Source organism: Heteronotia binoei, chromosome 5, assembly GCF_032191835.1.
Source record: "Heteronotia binoei isolate CCM8104 ecotype False Entrance Well chromosome 5, APGP_CSIRO_Hbin_v1, whole genome shotgun sequence".
Lineage (NCBI taxonomy): Eukaryota > Metazoa > Chordata > Lepidosauria > Squamata > Gekkonidae > Heteronotia > Heteronotia binoei.
This window is the reverse complement of record NC_083227.1, coordinates 162958738-162977462: the sequence shown is the minus strand read 5'-3', so window position 1 is coordinate 162977462 and position 18725 is coordinate 162958738. Positions and strand designations below refer to the sequence as shown.

Below are 18725 nucleotides of genomic sequence, written 5' to 3'. Positions count from 1 at the left end.
GATACAGCCAGGGAAATGAGGTCATTAAAAATTTATGAGGCAAAAATCAAGCTTACGGAATTTTATTGTAACCTAATAAATTGTTATTTCTCCTGGTTCACCCTTGTGGAGATAAACTGTCCCCTGGTCTCTATTTAGGATTCCTAGTGACCTTTTAACAGACACGTAGCCTGATCGTTTTGTTTAATTATGAACAGAGAAAGACTGAATTTGAAGCGTGTTCCTCTCCCAGCCACCTGACTTCATTAGCCTTCCAGTTCAGCAGCAGCAGCCTTTGGATTTCCCAAATAGCACCGTTAACATTTAATCTCTGACTGAAACAGCAGTTGAACATATTATTTTACCATCAGCTCCTCCCTTCCATCTAGTTCCTCCAAAGTTTCATTGGCCCTGGTTGGCTGTCACTTGCTCTCTGCAGATCAGCTGGGGACTTGATTGCATATAAAAAGGGGTCAGACTCCTCCCCATCAGAACCTTCCCCAGAGAATATGAAAGCTTAAGGTAAAAAGCTGATGGAGATTTGATAAAGACAGAAGTTACATTTTGTCATTTCATAAAAGAAAGCACAGAGGAATGTGAATGGGGACACAATGGTGAGTTGATAGGGACAAACTGTTGAAGTAGAGGATGTAGCATAGTATAAGGAAGCTGAGAATGACCATTGGTACTTACCGTGAGGGGGTCTTTCTCCTCTTAGGTCAGGAAGACATCTCTTTGGGTTATTCCATCGTTCCATCAGGGAGGCAGGAAAACTTTTCCCGCTTCCTGTTGGCACCTTCAGAATGACCCACTCCAGTTCTGGGTCTCCAAAAGCAGTGAGTTGCCATATATTAACTGGCTAACTGAAATTACATTAACAGAGAACATTATAACAGGAAAAAACTTGTAACTTGACAAGCATATAAGCAGAAGAGAAAGGAAGAAGAGACAGCAACAGACCAGAAAGTAACTAGCTTGATGATGATGGAAGGGCCAAGATGTCTTCCTGACCTCAGAGGAGAAGGATCTCTTATGGTAAGTACCAATGGTGGTTCTCCCTCTGAGGCGGAAGATATCTCCTTGGGACCTCCCAGAGCAGTGTCCTCTAACTGGGTGGGGTATCATCGTCATTGGAGGTCAAAATGAGTTGCAAAACTCTTCTTCCAAATGCTGCATCAGAGGAAGCGAGCATGTTCAATTTGTAGTGACAAATGGTGGAAACTGAGGACCATGTAGCTGCTCTACATACTTCTTCCACTGAAGCCCAGTTGAAAAATGCAGCATTGGTAGATGCACTGTGAAGAGAGTGTGCTGTGATGCGCTTTGGAACCTCAAGTCCTGAAGACTTGTAAGCCTCTACAATGCACACCTTGATAGCTGAACTGATAGAAGTTGTGGACATTTTATCGCCTACCTTAGGAGGTGAAACATTGATAACCATGCAGTCAGTCTTGTGTATCTCTTCTGTGCACAGAATGTAGGCCTTTAAAGCTCGTCGCACGTCAAGCATATGCCATACCACCTTCTTGGGATGCTTCGGGTAAGGGCAGAATGTCAGCAGATAGATTTCCTGAGTCCAGTGAAAAAGCTAAGAAGCCTTGGGCAAAAAGGTTGGGTCAGTTTGAAGAACCACCTTGTCCTTGTGGAAAACGCAAGGATTGGAGTTGACAGATAAGCCATTGAGTTCTGATACTCTACAAGCTGATGTCACCAACACCAGGAAAATTGTCTTCATGTGCAACCATGTCACACAGTTGGGCCTAGCAGGGCCTTCTACTGGCTGCCACCACTCTGGCAAGGGTTTGTATGGAGGGGCCCAGAGCACCCAACCACCCTTGTCTTCCTTTAATAAATACCTCCTAATTGTGACCAAGGAGACGTGAGGACCCAAGGAGTATAACAACGTTTATTTACAGTGCTCAAATAAGTGGGTAAAACAGTGAAATATATCTACAGTAAAGGTTGGTTGGTCAAAATAAACAAAAGTCCTGATGCGTTTAACTATGCAGTCCCTACTCTAATAACCAACACTCACCACTAGCCTTGGGTGAGGAATCTTCCCCCTGTTGCAAGCTCTCCAGGCTACACCCTACCTCCAGTTCAGCCTTCCAGGAAAAGAACATACCTTGCTTGGGCTTGGCCCTTTTATGTTCTCTTCCTAGGCCCCACCCCTCTCTGGGCCAGTTTCCCTCCAAAACCTTGCCACCCAATCAGAGGGACAGAAGGGATCCTGAGAAATGTAGGCTCTTTTGTAAATCCTAGGCAGGCTTCTCTGGAGCCTGCAGGCCTCACTAGACCCAGGATCATGACAAGCCACTTAAAGCTGACCTCCCAGAGTGGCTCAAATGGAGGTCTAGTGAGGGCAGACAATACAGTGTTAAGACACCATGTTGGAAAACGGTGAACCTGAGGCGGAGCCTTAAGAGTGGCACCCTAAGAAACAGCTGGACATGTGGATGTTTGGACAATTTGTACCCACCAGTGGCTGAGATGACCGTGGAAAGCACTGCAGGTTGCCTGCAAAGATTGGCCGGTTTTAGACCTGAATGGAGTCCATCCTGTAAGGAGAGAATAGAAGCCACCGATGGATTCAGTGGAGAGACCTTCTTGCGTCTACACCAGCGTACGAACATCTTCCGAGTGGTATTGTAAATGCAAATTGTGGATTTATTTCTGGAGGCCAAAATAGTATATAAGACTTCAGGAGGGTATCCTAGCTGGGAAAAGTTCTGCCACTCAATTTCCAAGTGGTCAAGCACAGCCAATCTGGGTGTGGATGCCAAACTGTGCCTTGATGAAGCATGTCTGAGCTCACTGACAGCCGGAGGAAAGACTACCAGTTCCAACAACGTTGAAAACCAGGAACGTCATGCCCACTGAGGAGCTACGAGGATTAACTCAGCTTCCTGTTCACGTACTCGGTGAAGGGTCTTGGAAATCAGAGGAATGGTTGGAAATGCAAACAGGCGACCCCGGGGCCACAGATGTCAGGGCATCTGTTGCCTCCGCCGCCAGATGGAAGTACCTTGAGAAGTTGGTGATTCTGATGTGACGCAGAAAGATCCACCAGGGGATAACCAAGATGGCTACAGATGAAAAAAAAAATCGGTCTGGATGAAGGGACCATTTACCCTCGTTGATTTGTTCCCTGCTGAGCCAGTCTGCTTGGCTATTGATCTCCCCTTTGATGTGTTCCGCATGGATCAAAAGGAGATTCCTCTGGGACCATAATAGGATCTTCGTGGCTTCCTGATGAAGATGAAGTGACCTTGAGCCGCCCTGTTTGTTTAGGTACGCCTTCGTTGAAATGTTGTACGTCCGTATCAGGACATGGTGCGATGTTGGGATGGAAGGCAGTCAGTGCATGCCGGATGGCCCTCAATTCTAAGAGATTGATAGGAAGCTTCTATTCTTGTGGAGACCGGAGACCCTGAATCGGAAACTCATTGAGAATTGCACCCCAATTCTGTAGACTGGTGTCTGTGAAAATTTCTTTGAATACAGGGGCATTAAAAACTTTGCCCTGTTGCAGGTTGTCCAAAGATGTCCACCAGTGAAGACTGTGCTTGACCTTTGTGGGAACCAACAGAGACATTTCCCTGTGTTCCATGATAGCTGCTTGGTATGGACGAAGAAATTTCTGTAGGTCCCTGGAGTGAAGACAAACCCACTGAACAGTGTGCAGACAAGAAATTAGAAGCCCCATCAATTTGGCTTGGGACAAGAGGGAGAAGTGTGATCTCTGTATCACTGTTGTTGCAGCCCCTCGCACCCTCTTGGCTTTGGGTAGAGGAAGGAACAGAGAGCTGTTGGTAGTCTATGATTTCCCCCAAGTGTTTGATCCTCCACTTCAGGATGAGAGAACTTTTGGAAAGGTTCACTGTGAAGCCATGGTCCTGGAGGCAGCGTACAGTGATTTGCATGCCCCAAATGGACTTGGAATGGCTGGATGATCTCACAAGAAGATCGTCTTAAGTATGGGTGGATGCCTTGATTCCTCAGGTATACAACAGGGTTTATCAGAATCTTAGAGAAGACTTTGGGTGCTGTGGACAGGCCAAATGGAAGGGCCCTGTCCGTTGCCCACAGCAAACCAGAGAAACTTCCAATGATTGGGATGAATTGGAACACGTAGGTATGCCTCCGTCAGATCTTGGCTGGATTGTCTCGGAGATGGAGCTCAGCATCTCCATGCAAAAATGATGCAGCTTGATAAATCTGTTGAGGAACTTGAAATCCAGGATGGACCACCAATCCCCATTCCTCTTCGGAACCACAAATAGGAAAAAAATAGACTCCTGGACCCCGTTCACAAGGGGGAACAGGTTCTATGGCTTGGATGCTGATAAGGTGTTGTATGGCTTGAGTGATGATCTCAAGTTTTGAAGGATTTTTGGCTGCAGGCGACTGGAGAAATCTGTCCGGAGGTAAGCTGCGAAACTCAATGGTGTAACCCATTGATACAGTATCCAGAGTCCACTTGAGAAGCTTCCCAGGCTGAGAGAAAGTGGGACAAACAAGTCCCCACTGGTAGAGAACTGCAGTCAGTCCTGTTTGGGCTTGGCATCCTGGTTGGCTCAGTCAGATTTGTTGAAACATTGCTTGTTGAATCTTGGACCTGAAGAACCCTTCCAGAATGCCTTGGATGACTCCCAGTTCATCTTCTTGGACTCCGAACGAAATCTTGACAGTGAATCCTGGGTACGAAAGGACTGATTACCACGCTTGTCTGGGCGTTTGACACTTCTGGGCATGGCCTTCTTTTTATCACGGGTTTCCACCAGAATTTTATCCAGGGAATCTCCAAACAAATGGTCCCCCTGGAAGGAATAAGAAGAGACAAGAATCTTTGAGAGCAAATCTGCTGGCCAAGCCTGCAGATTTAGAAGCAAAAATCAGAATGTCCAGAGTAGCCTCAGCAGAGAAGGAAACTGCTTTGAGGACAGGGCTGGCACCATCCAACAAACGACGGTTGTTCTCTGGTAACAACTGAATCTGCTCAGCCGAACAATGGATGCCCTGGACGAGATGGAATCAGTGGCTGCAGGTCTAACCATCATGGCAATAGCTTCATAGTTTCTTATTTTCTCTTCTCTTCAGTTTCCACCTTCTTGTCTAAGGCATCACGAAGATTGCCATGCCATCTTCAGAGAGCAGATTGAAGAGCTGTCACAGGAGACTGAAGAGCTGTCACAGGAGCATCTACAGGAGGTAACTGCAACAACTTAGTAACACAATGAGGTAAGGCATATAACTTTTTAACCAGAGGTGGAAATTGCTTGTTTGCAGCTGGCTTGTCCCATTCTGCCTGCAGCTGCCACTCAAAAAATTCAGGGAAGGAAAAAACCTTTTCATCTACCACGTTGGGGGGGGGGGGATTCAGAGTTTCCTGTGAATTTGGACAAATTTATGTCTAGCCCTTTTTGACTCCTCATCATCCTCAGATGGGGATTCATGAATCTCCAAGATTGCTATTGCTTTGGAGAGCAATAAATGGTAATCCTTGGGATTAAAAAGTCTGTGAGACTGCTCTGGAACTCTGACCTCACCAGTCTCTTTGTCTGAAATAAACTCACCCTCCTCACGGCTGTCCTGTTCTGAGTTAGAGGAGGCTGTGTCATCACTTGACTCTCTGGGTCCATTATGGTTGCCCTAGTGGGCCAAGAGGGACCAGGCTGAGGAACAAGTTGAGACCGGCTGGAGCCCTGTGTTGCAATGCCTAAGTTAGTGTAAAGGACAGAAGCTGGCCCTGCATACCCTGTTTTAACTCTGACATGAAATGTACCGGCGGGGGGGGGGGGGGGTACATTACCACACTGGAGATGAGCCTTATGGTGGGTACAGCCTCGAACGCCAATGCCTAGACCTCCAAAGGGTTCCCTGGGCTGACGAATGGTATTGGAGCTAGGCTCCACACCTCTAAAATGGCTGCCAGCAGCCTCTGATGGCCCCAAAGGGCAAGCGGCACGACTTCATGGTTCTCCCTTTGACTGCTGCTGCACTGCTGCTCCCAGGAGTGTCAAGGCAGATGGCGCAATCAAACCATGAAGGTTTGTAAGCCCCACCTAAAAAATCAGTTGGGACTGCCAATGCGGCACACGTCTCCATCTCTTCATCGGCCAAAAAAGTCACTGTGCTCCCTAGCCGCCATTAGGCAGGTCGCAAAAAGAGTAGGAGCACTTCAAAAAGGCCGATCTCTGTTCTAAGGAGGACAAAGAAAAAAGGAGGCAAAAGGACAGAGAGAAGAAATAAGGTGACTATAAAGGGAAAAAAGAAATAGACAGAATCAGAGCCTATAGACTATGCTGCTTCTCCCTCAGAGGCAGGAGCAGAACTGGAGTGGGTCATTCCAAAGGCACCAATAGGAAGTGGAAAAAAGTTTTCCTGCCTCCCTGATGGAATAACCCAAGGAGATGTCTTCTGCCTCAGAGGGATAACAAAATGAAAGCAGATACGGTTGCCACATGGCTAGCTGGAGAAATATTATTGTTGTTCAGTCGCACGTTGAGTCCGACTCTTTGCAACCCCATGGACAAAGTCACGCCAGGCCCTCCTGTCTTCCACCATCCTCCGAAGTCTGCTCAAATTCGTGTTTGTTACATCAGTTACACTGTCCAGCCATCTCATCTTTTGCCGTCCCCTTCTTCTTTTGCCTTCTGTCTTTCCCAGCATCAGGATCTTCTCCAGTGAGTGCTCTCTTCTCATTTGGTGGCCAGAGTATTTGAGCTTCAGCATCTGACCTTCCAGGGAACAGTCTGGGTTGATTTCCCTTAGGACTGACTGATTTGATCTTCTTGCAGTCCAGGGAACTCTCAAGATTCTTCTCCAGCACCACAGCTCAAAAGCATCTATTCTTCTGCGCTCGGCCTTCTTTATGGTCCAGCTCTCACAGCCATACATTACTACTGGGAATACCATTGCTTTGACTATACGGACTTTTGTTGGCAGGGTGATTTCTCTACTTTTTATTGTACTGCCCAGGTTCACCATAGCTGTCCTCCCAAGGAGCAAACGTCTTTTAATTTCATGGCTACAGTCACCATCTGCAGTGATCTTGGATCCCAGAAATGTGAAGTCTGTCACTACTTCCATGTCTTCCCCTTCTATTTGCCATGGTGTGATGGGACCGGATGCCATGATCTTAGTTTTTTGGATGTTGAGTTTCAAGCCTACTTTTGTGCTCTCTTTCACCCTTAACAAGAGGTTCTTTAGGTCGTCCTCACTTTCTGCTATTAGAGTGGTGTGATCTGCATATCTGAGGTTGTTGATGTTTTCCCCGGTAATCTTAATTCCTTCTTCTGTGTCATCCAAGCCAGCATTCCTCATGATGTACACCCTTGTCGAACTCCTTTTCCTATTCTAAACCAATCAGTTCTTCAATATCCCGTTCTGACAGTTGCTTCTTGACCCTTATACAGGTTTCTCAGGAGACATGTGAGGTGGTCTGGTACTCCCATTTCTTTAAGGACTTGCCACAGTTTGTTGTGATCCACACAATCAAAGGCTTTAGCGTAGTCAATGAAACAGAAATAGACGTTTTTCTGATACTCTCATGCTTTCTCCCATAATCCAGTGAATGTTGGCAATTTGATCTCTGGTTCCTCTACCTCTCCGAAACCAAGCTTGAACTTCTGGTAGTTCCTGTTCTACGTACTGCTGAAGCCTAGCTTATAGGATCTTTAACATAACCTTGCTGGCATGTGAAATGAGTGCAATGGTGCAATATTCCTTGGCATTACCCTTCTTTGGGATTGTGATGTAAACTGACCTTTTCCAATCCTGTGGCCATTGTTGTGTTTTCCAAATTTGTTGACATAATGTGTGCATCACTTTAACAGCATTATCTTTTAGGACTTTGAATAGCTCAACTAGGATACTGTCATATCCGCTCGCTTTGTTGTTAGTAATGTTTTTTAAGGCCCATTTGATTTCACACTCCAGGATGTCTGGCTCAAGGTCAGCGATTTCACTGTCCTGGTTGTGAGAGGCATTGAGATCCTTCTTGTATAATTCTTCTGTGTATTCTTGCCACCTTTCCTGATCTCGTCTGCTTCTGTTAGCTCCCTACCATTTTTGTCCTTTATCATGGCCATCTTTGCACGGAACGTTCCCTTGATTTCTCCAATTTTCTTGACGAGATCTCTTGTCCTTCCCATTCTGTTATTTTCTTCTATTGTTTTGGATTGTTCTTTCAGGAAGGCCTCCTTAGCTCTCCTTGTTGTTCTCTGAAAATCTACATTCAGTTGAATGAATCTTTCCTTTTCACCTTTGCCTTATGCTTTCCTTCTTTCCTCAGCTAAAAATAAAGCCTCATCAGACAGCCACTTTGCTTTCTTGCATTTCTTTTTCTTTGGGATGGTACTGATTGCTGCCTTCTGTACAATGTCATGAATCTCTGTCCATAGTTCTTCCGGCACTCTGTCTATCAACTCTAGTTCCTTAAACCTATTCTTTATCTCCACTGTATATTCATAAGGGATGTGATCAAGGTCAAACCTGAATGGACGGCTTCCCCAATTTTCTTCAGTTTAAGCCTGAATTTTGCAATGAGTAGCTCATGATCTGAGCTGCAATCAGCTCCAGGTCTTGTTTTTGCTGATTGTAAAGCACGTCTCCATCTTTGACTGCAGAATATATGATCAATATGATATCTGTGTTGCCCATCAGGTGATGTCAGTGTGTAGAGTCGCCTTTTAGGTTGTTAGAAGAGGGTGTTCGCTATGACCAGTTTGTTCTCTTGACAAAAACTCTATTAGCCTTTGCCCGGTCTCATTTTGTTCTCCAAGGCCAAACTTGTCAGTTGTTCCGGTTACCTTTTGGCTTCCTACTTTGGCATTCCAGTCCCCTATGATGAGGAGGACATCTTTTTTTGGTGTTAATTCTAGAAGGTGTTATAGATCTTCATACAACTGGTCCACTTCGACCTCTTCTGCATCAGTGGTTGGGGATAGACTTGGATTATTGTGATATTGAATGGTTTGCCTTGGATATGGACCCAGATCATTCTGTCATTTTTGAGATTGTATCCCATTACTGCCTTCCTTACTCTCTTGTTAACTATAAAGGCCACACCATTTCTTCTACTGGACTCTTGCCCACAATAATAGATGTAGTGATCCTCTGAGTTAAATTCACCCATTCCCGTCCATTTTAGTTCGTTGATTCCCAAGATGTCGATGTTCAGTCTTGCCGTCTCTTGTTTGACTACATCCAGGATCACATTTTGTCTGGGTTCTCAGCTGTGGCCTCTCCATCTTGGGTGGCCCTGCATGGCATAACCCACAGCCTCATTGAACCGCGCAAGCCCTCTCACCACATCAAGGCAGCAATCCATGAGAGGGTATTAAATATTAAATATCAAAGCACAACAGTCTCAACTAGGAATGAATGTATTGTCATTCTCCTCCTTAGTTATAAAGCTTATGTGTCTGAAGAAACGACACGCCTCAGACAGGAGAAATCTGCTCTGCAGGACCAGTTAGCTGAAATGAACAAAGCAGCTGAACAGACAACTCGGGTTATGCAAGAGATACAGCGTGCTAACGAAAAAGCAAAGGAGGAATATGCAAGGTATGGCTGGTGCTCAGGACTATCTTCTATTTATTAAAACATTTATACCCCACCATTCCTCTTGGCTCAAGGTAAGGTAGACCTTGATAACACAAAAACTATACACCATGTTAGGTGATAGTCTTTTATGTCTTTTCTGACAGCTTAGGTCAGAATGCATGGTTGTTTCATAATGATTTAATTCCTTCAATGGTATTCCCTTAATTCTTTAATGATATTTTCTTATGACAACAGTTTAGCTTAAACTTAGTGCAGTTCATTTCAACCAGGGATGTCAAATGTCTGACCTGCGGGCCAGAACCTGCCTGCCCAGGGCTTTAATCAGGCCCATGGGGCTCTTTTCTCCCCCTTCTGCCCTCCTGTCCTCACCCTTTGAATCTCCAAGGCTGCTGAAGTTCCCAACTCCTTCTTCCTTGTCTTTGAAGGCAGAAGCAAGAAGCAATTTTGGGCTTGCAAAGTTGCAAAGAAAATGTGGAATGGACTTTCCATTAAGATCTCTGTGCCCAGATAGACTACTCCCAGAGAGACTTTAATGGAAAATCCATTCCATGTTTTCCTTGCAGCTTGGTCTGTGCTGCAATGTATTTTAGTGGAGTAGAGTTCAGTTTCACTTTTCAGCATTTATGTGGCCAGTTAGAAGCTTTTCCTTGCTGGCATTGTGTGACCTTGCAAATAAAGGGTTGATGCTTTGAGCCAGCATGTCTCTGCTGAGTAGACCTTAGAACTGGTGCCTGGTGCGTACTCTAACCTGGAACCCACAGCCAAAAGGCAATATTACACTGATGAGCCATTTCCAATCTGAGTAGACCTGGTGGCAGGGGGAGAAGCTTGCAGTGCCCAGAACATTTTATATTTTTTGGTATTAATTTTTTTAGTTTCTGCTGTGATCCTTGTGCTTTTTCTTGATGTTTTATTTTTAAAATTGCCAAATCCCACTATTCCGCTACCTTTCCATTTTAAACAAAACATTGCAAGAGTTTTAAGCATGTTTGTGTTTTAAGTAAAAAGGAGTGTCTTCAGTTGTGTTTTTCTGTATCCTTTATAAAGTTTATATCTCCACTACCTGGCATTACATTTTATGATACTCTTGGTCTGGCCCCACAAAGTCCCATTTATGTCCGATCTGAACCTTGTGACAAATGAGTTTGATACCTCTGATTTCAACATGTGTAAGCTGCCTAAGGCAGGGGTGTCAAACACGTGGCCCGCCGGCCAAACTGGCCCGCCCAGGACTTCAATCAGGCCCGCAGGGCTCTTTGCTCCCCCCCCCTCCTGTCCTCACCCTGCATTGCTCTGAAGGCTGCAACAACATTCCCAGCTCCTTCTGCCCTCTCTTTACAGAGGCTAAAGCTGAAAGCAAAGCTGCAAAGAAAATGTGGAATGGATTTCCCACTCTGACTTCTGGGCGGAGCAGAGGTGAACAGAAAATCCACTCCATGTTTTCTTTGCAACTGTGTTTGTGTTTCAATGGAGAGGAACTTCCCAGCATTCCTATGGCATGCTGAAGCTTCCTGGAGTTGTGTTGTTGCAAACCAAGCATTGATTCCTTGAGCCAGCTTTTTGTCTTTTCTCAATGGAGTAAGAACTAGTGCCTAGTGAGTACATTAGCTTGGGAACCCACAGCCAAAGGGGAATATGACACTGGAGAGCCATTGCTAATCTGAGTAGATCCGGGGGGAGGGAGATGGCAGAGAAGCTTCCAATGCCTGGTCATTTCATATTTTCCCAGGCTATTTCTTTAAGTTTCTGCTGTGATCTTTCTGCTTTTTCTTGATGTTTTATTTTTTAAAATTGCATTGCAAAATCCCACTATCCCCCCCCCTTTCTATTTTAAACAAAACGTTGCAAGAGTTTTAAGCGTGTTGGTATTTTAAATTAAAAACTGATATATTTAATAGCGTTGGCCTGTGTCCTCTGTAAAGTCTATATCTCTGCTATCTGGCATTACATTTTAGGGCATGCGTGGCTCAGCCCCACAAAGTCCCACTTATGTCAGATCTGGCCCTCCTAACAAATGAGTTTGACACCCCTGACCTAAGGAATATGAGGTGTGGATGAACAATCACTCTTAGTCCACTCAAGATGCTTGGTGGGAATCAAAAGTTTATCTCGCCCATAGAGGTCTGTTTTATATTCTGTAAGCTGCATATTGAAGGCGATCCTATTGAACTACAAATCTGTTGCTACACAAAATACAGCTATAAAGAGAATTTTTTTTACTTTTCCTTGTAAAATACATTTACTGTGTGTTTGGACGTCGGCAAAATCATCACATGAAAATGTGCTCCTCCCAGGATGCTGCTGGATGCCCAGACCAAATTAGCATTAAAGGATTCAGAAATTAAAAGAACAAAAGAATCAAGCATTGCACAGATTGCCAGCCTAGAAGCAAGACTAGAAGATCAAAAGGAAGACTTCAAGAAGCAGCTGGAATTGGAAAGGTGAGGTTTAATGATAGTGTGAGTCTTCAAAGATCAAAGTACATCTGAAGCTAGAATAAGATTACATAGTTAATTAAAGCAAACGATGATATTAGAAAAACTATTTTAAGCTTTTTTTTTATTTTTTAGGAAAACCATAGCAGAAAAAGCAGACGCTGATAACAGAGAGAACATAAAAACCTGGCGTATCCTATACGAGGAATTATATAATAAAGTGAAACCATTTCAGGTTAGTGTATGTTGAGCACCCACTTTCACAATACCTGCAGTCCAAAGGACTTCCGATGGAATTAAGGAATCCTAAAGAATTAAGAGAAATTAAACTGAAATGTTGACCCCTCCTGCTTCTCGGTAATGTTAAGTAGCATCTCTGAGTTCCGTCTATCTTTGATGATGCTCAATACAAGCAGGGAGAACTTGAAAGGCACTGAGAATTTTTTTTGCTGATCACTGTGGTCCAGTAAATGTTCAGTATTCCACAGGGGAGGGACGGTGGCTCAGTGGTAGAGCATCTGCTTGGGAAGCAGAAGGTCCCAGGTTCAATCCCCGGCATCTCCAACTAAAAAGGGTCCAGGCAAATAGGTGTGAAAAACCTCTGCTTGAGACCCTGGAGAGACGCTGCCAGTCTGAGAAGACAATACTGACTTTGATGGACCAAGGGTCTGATTCAGTATAAAGCAGCTTCATATGTCCATATGTCCATTTCAGCAACAACTTGATGCGTACGAGGCGGAGAAGAATGCCCTTATGAACGAGCATGGTGCTGCCCAAGAAGAACTTAACAAACTTAGTGACGCCTATGCCAAGCTGTTAGGCCATCAGAATCAGAAGCAGAAAATCAAGCATGTAATGAGGCTGAAAGAAGAAAATGCACAGATGCGACAGGTTTGTGTTGACAGGTGAAACATTTCATCGCTACTCGTAACATGGCTCTTCATGATGGATTTTCAAAAGGGATTTTGTCAAGGTACCCCATCAAAGACTCCTGAGCGAACGCAGCAGTCATGGGATATAAAAGGATGGATCCTCTTATAGGTTAAATGATAGGAAGCAGAAAGTAGGAATACATGAAAAGTTCTTCTAACGGAGGGACGTAAAGCAGTGGGGTCTTACAATTTGTTGCTAAACGATCTGAAACCAGAGGTGAGCACTGTAGGGGCCAAGTTTGCAGATGACACAAAATTATTCGGCATGTTGAAAACCAAGACCGACTGTGTAGAGCTCCAGGAGGATCTCCACAGATTGGGTGAGTGGGCAATGGCATGGCAAACGAAGTTCAGTGTAAGTAAGTATAAGGTGGTGCAAGTTAGAACAAAAAATTCTAATGTTATGAATATGCTAAGAGGGCCTGAACTTGCGTGGACTGAGAAAGAGATCTTGGAGGCATGGTGAATAACTCGGTGAAAAAGTCAACACATTGTACTGTAGCAATGAAAAAGGCAAATCGTGCTGCAGATTATTAGGCAACTGAAAATAAAACGGCTTATATTATTGCGCCCGTGTATAGATCTATGGTGCAATCTCATTTGGAATAATGAAATTGTAAACAGTTCTGGCTGCTACCTAAAAAAAAAAACATTGCAGAGCTGGAAGGGGTACAAAAAGTAGTCAACCGAGGTGATTAAAGGGTTGTAGCGCCTTCCCTATGAGGAAAGGCTGAGTAGCTTGGGACTCTCCAGTTTAGAAAAGAGATGACTATAGGGAGGGCAGGTGTAAGAGAAGCTTTTATATGTATGTATAGAAACTTTTTATCCCTCTCCCAATATACTAAAACTTTGATACATACAGTGAATATGATGGGGAGTGGAGACAAGATGGGGGGGAGGAAATATTTCTTTACTCAACAAGTGAATAGAATGTGGAATTTGCTGCCAGATTACATACTGATGGCCACAGACATAGATGGCTTTAAAAGGAGATCAGACAAATTTATGGAGGATAGGTTTATCAGTGACTATTAGCCATTGTGACTGATGATAACCTCAGCATTCAGCAGCAGTGAACCTCTGAATACTAGTACCAAACGACAAGGGACGGTGACTCAGTGGTAGAGCATCTGCTTGGGAAGCAGAAGGTCCCAGGTTCAATCCCTGGCATCTCCAAAAAAGGGTCCAGGCAAGTAGGCGTGAAGAACCTCAGCTTGAGACCCTGGAGAGCCGCTGCCAGTCTGAGAAGACAATACTGACTTTGATGGACCAAAGGTCTGATTCAGTATAAGGCAGCTTCATATGTGCATATGTTCAAATCAGGGAGGGCCTTGACCTCTGTGCCTTGTTATTGGTCATTCATAGTAACTGGCTGGCCACTGCATGAGACAGGATACTGGTCTAGATGGACTACTGGTCTACTAACCATCTTGCAGGGCATCTACTAATATCTCCCTTATCTTAATTAGAATGCTTTCATTGAGATACTTGGGATAGGGTTCGAGCATTTCATCAGCCTACAGAGTTTAACTGTAAATGTTACATCTACTGGTTTAAGGTCTATAATCAGTTAGCTAATGCTGTGACAGAGAGGTTAGATGCAACAATGTTTTTACACTTTGATATGTAACTCACTGATCTAGTCTGTCTCTTTTTACTTAAAAAAACCTAAGAACACAGGGCTTAGAATATCACACTGAAAGTAAAATGAGATAATCCAAAATCTCTAAGAAAATTCTGAATTTGTGAGCTATGTAATTTTTGTGATAGGAAAGGTAGTCATAGGTCTTAGACAGATGAGAAATGACAGTAAGAAACCCACATTTTGTCCTTTGAGTGTGTTTAAAACTGACTAAAGCCTTGTTCACAGGTATTATGAATTTTTGGGGGGGATTCAGAATACTTCCTAGCATCCTATATTACAAAGTAGAGAATTGGGTGGTGCTTTGAGACTTCAAAGCTCTCTTGGTTTAATTAGCTTTTTGCCAGTGAACTTCTGCACAAACAGCTGCTTAATAAATTAATCCAGACTGGTGTTCCTGGTTTATTTTCACATTTCTGGGGCACCTTTCTGTTATGTTTATACGTTCAGTCTCAAGATCTTCTTTTCGTTTAGGAGGTTTCGAGGCTACGTACTCAGCTAGCAAAGGAAAAACAAATGCAAGGAAACCTCCAGGAGCAACTGAATACAGTTCAGGGTATCAAGCGATTTGATCCTTCTAAAGCTTTTCAGCATTCCACTAAGGAAAATGTTGATCCAAAAACACCTTTTAAAGAAAGTGAGTAAGACTATAAACACTTCATATATGGGGGTCTTTTCCTTGCTGTAATGTTCCCTCAAAGGTTTTCCCCGCCAGATACTATAATGGGACACATGTTTTTTTCAAGCTACTTATTGTACTACTTTACTTTTCCCCCCATGTATTATTGAACTGTCCTCTTTATGATGATATCCGTTGTATATACCTGAAAGATATCTTAGCAGATATGTTGGGCTGTGCTGATTCAGGCAAAGTTCACAAACGTCTAAATGACATTTGCTCTGAGGTAACTTTAATGGTGGCTAGATTTCTTCAACAGGCCATGGAAATACGACAGAATGGTTCTGGAATGACCACATTTTATTTGTTTTAATTATTTAATTTGGCTAAACGTGACTCGTATATATTTTACTTATTTTATGTATATTAGCTCCCTATGTACTCTATAATCTAGGATTTTATATTATTTATATTGCTATTTTGCTGCTAAATCTGTTTTATGCCAATAAAGGCTTGCTGCTGCTACTTTACTTTTTTGTTTGTTAACAGGCGATAGAAACAAAAGTTAAGGTTCTGCTGAACTGGAACCAATGCACTTGGGATGCTGACATACTTCAAAACTCATAACTTGAGAAGAAAGTTTGCCTTCTTGTAGTACCACATTTGTGTGGGAGCTTGGAAGTACATATCTGAAGATGTCCATGTTCAGCTGACGGTTGTGCCTTTCGTAAAGAAGCTTTCTTTTTAAAAAAAAACATCTAAGCAGTGAAATCAACCAATCACAACTGTTCTGTGTGTGTGTGTGTGTTTAAAATCTTTTCTGTTTCTTTTTGTAGCAGGGACTAGTGGAAATCTTTGTCTCGGTGTGATTTTGCTGATGCTAAATGCGGGACGTAGTCTACAGGCTTGTTATATCATTAGTAAATAAAGACTAGTGTACATGGGACTTTTAATTATAAAGCACAGGGCGTGCTATAGATTAATCTTTTCACTTTCATCTTACTTTTTGGCTCTAGCCTGTAGTTCTTTGTTAGATTACTTAGCTTAGATACTACTAACGTAAGTCAAAACTTTTTAAATGTGCAATTAAAATGTAAATGGATTTTTAAAATACTGAAAATATTAGCACAGTGATTCAGTTCTTATCTATGAAGGGGATTGATCACATATCTTTTCTCCCCACCCCCATTTTATGGTTCGTTGGGTTGCCTGATTTGGTTTGATTCATTTTGTGTTTTTTTTCAATTTCCCGAACAATTTGTGGTTTGTTTGGTTTGGGAAAGGCATAAAACAGCCCCTGACTGGGATAGAGACACCAAACTTGTGACAACTCTTCAACGGATTCTCCTCTACCTGGTCTCCAAGTTTGGTGTGAATTGGATTTTTTTTTTTCCGGGGGCAGCTAAGCTACAGCCCTACCAAAGCAGGTGCCCCCCGTAAACCACTCTCCTAGGAGTATGCCAGGCTGAGGAAAGAAAGGGAAACCACCCTGCAGCTTCTGATTGTTTCATCCCCAGGAAGCTTGGAGGGGAGTGAAGCTGACTAGAAGCCATAGGGGGCTGTGGAAAGCAGAACTGCAACTTCTAGTCAGTTTCACTGAAAACTGACCAGATGGCAGGGAGCCAGGGAAAATGGAGCTGCAGTGTCTAGTCAGTTTCATTGGAAACTGACTAGAAGTTGCAGGGGGCTGGGGAATCATGCCAGGCTATCTAGAAAACAAACCAAACACAAACCAAACAACATGCCAAGAAAAAATGCTGGTTCTGTCAAGAAGACTCTTGCCATTAACAGGGAGTGCTTTCACTTTTTACTGTTTCTGCTTTTCATCGCGGCTATCTCTGGGTAACGAGTGAAACATTCCTTTCTGCCTACTTGCAGGAATGGCCAAGGCCCTCTTGCTGATTAAGCTCGCACCTGCAAGGGGTCTGGGAAGAACGCTGGGAGGGAGGGACTGTTCGCTTCGCACCTTTCCTTTGAATGAGTAACGGCCTAGGCCGGATCTATAAGAAGGGGCAGAGTGACCACCAAAATTAGTTTTCGCAAAGGCCGTCTTACCTTGACCTATCATGTATCAATAAACAGCTATTCTTGCAATGGACTGTCTCTGATCACTGAACTGCTGGGAACCTGACAGGCTTGTGTTTGAATGTGGCAGGATCAGACAAATCAGTTTGGAACAAACCATAAATCGGCCATTTTTAGTACAAAACATGATTCAGTTTGTGCGCATCCCTAGTCTTTAATACTGTTCTGTGGTGGCTACAGTCCACAGCAAGTTTCAGAAGGTGGTGCTGGGTGATCAGCCGCTTGGCCTGTGGGGTCCCACAAGTTTCTATCTTGTCTCCTATACTCTTTAACATCTACATGAAACCCTGGGAGAGGTCATTAGGAGGTTTGGGCTGTCACTAACATGCGGATGACAGCAGCTCTTTCTTGTGCTTCCAGCTAATTCCCAGGAGGCTGTAGAAACACTGAACTGGTACATGGAGGTAGTTTTGGAGTGGATATGGCCTGATAAACTGACATTTGGTCCAGAAGAGATGGAAGTGCTACTAATGGGTGGAAGGTCTAATTCAGGATTTAAGCAGCCACCTCCTTAAGGGAACAGTTCCACGGACTGGGGGAGCTTTAGAACCCACGCTTACTGATGGATAAGCAGGTGGCAGCTGTGACCAAGAGTGCCTTTCACCAGTGTTAGTGAGCCATCTCTGGCCTTTCCTGCACAGAAAAGATGTGACTACTGTGATGTACCCTGGTTACATCTAGATTAGATTACTGCAATGTGTTCTACATGAGGCTGCCCTTGAGAAGTATTCAGAAACTTCAATTGGTACAGAAAGCAGAACTACAATACAGATATTGGGTGCATGAAACACACTACCTATGTAAGTGCTTGGGCTCTCTACCTCTTAACTTGGGCTCCCATCCTACCATGGGAGTAACACTCATATTGTAAAGAATTCCTACAGGACTCAAAGCCTTAATTTTCCTCCCCAGTACATGTACAAGTATTACAATATTCTAATGCAAAGAACAAGAGGCCTGCATCTACATACGTTTTCCCCTCTGGCATCTAGATATTTAAATATGATATTTATATGTGAGAAGAATTCACTCATTTGATTCTGCTTGAGTTTAAAATGCATAGCTATGGATGCAATCCTAATGGGATGGTAGGCCAGTGCAAAGCTAATCCACTAAAGCTGTCTGGTATTATTATTATTACTAGGAGTAAGGCCTGTTGTGAAGAAAAATACAACGGGCTTTAGAAGGAGGCTCTGGGTGAGTGCCACCCCACCCTTGCTGTCTTCCCACCCACCCAAGTAAAGGCATTCACTCTCCCCACACACCTCAAGGGGAGTTGATCTCTGCCATCTGGAGAGCAGTTGTAATTCTGAGTAATCTCCAGCCCTCACCTGGATATTGGCAACAGTGGTTCCCCAGGAGGAAGTGGCATTATACCTGTCTGAGGTCCCACCCCTCCTCGAACCCCACCCTCTCCAGGCCACATCTCTTAAATCACCAGGAATTTTCTAACCTGGAGTTGA

At 43.8% G+C, this 18725-nt stretch overlaps 1 protein-coding gene across 2 annotated transcripts in view; it reads left to right on the top strand.

Moving 5' to 3' along the window:
* Positions 1-17271, top strand: part of HMMR (hyaluronan mediated motility receptor) — a 53650-nt gene extending 36379 nt beyond the window's left edge. For both annotated transcript variants that reach the window (XM_060240630.1, XM_060240629.1), the window contains 6 exons: positions 9391-9549; positions 11844-11990; positions 12120-12219; positions 12699-12875; positions 15033-15195; positions 15727-17271. In XM_060240630.1, the coding sequence (XP_060096613.1) occupies positions 9391-9549; positions 11844-11990; positions 12120-12219; positions 12699-12875; positions 15033-15195; positions 15727-15746 (766 nt within the window). In that variant the 3' untranslated portion in view covers positions 15747-17271. The remainder of the gene's footprint in view (positions 1-9390; positions 9550-11843; positions 11991-12119; positions 12220-12698; positions 12876-15032; positions 15196-15726) is intronic.
* Positions 17272-18725: the final 1454 nt, after the last annotated feature.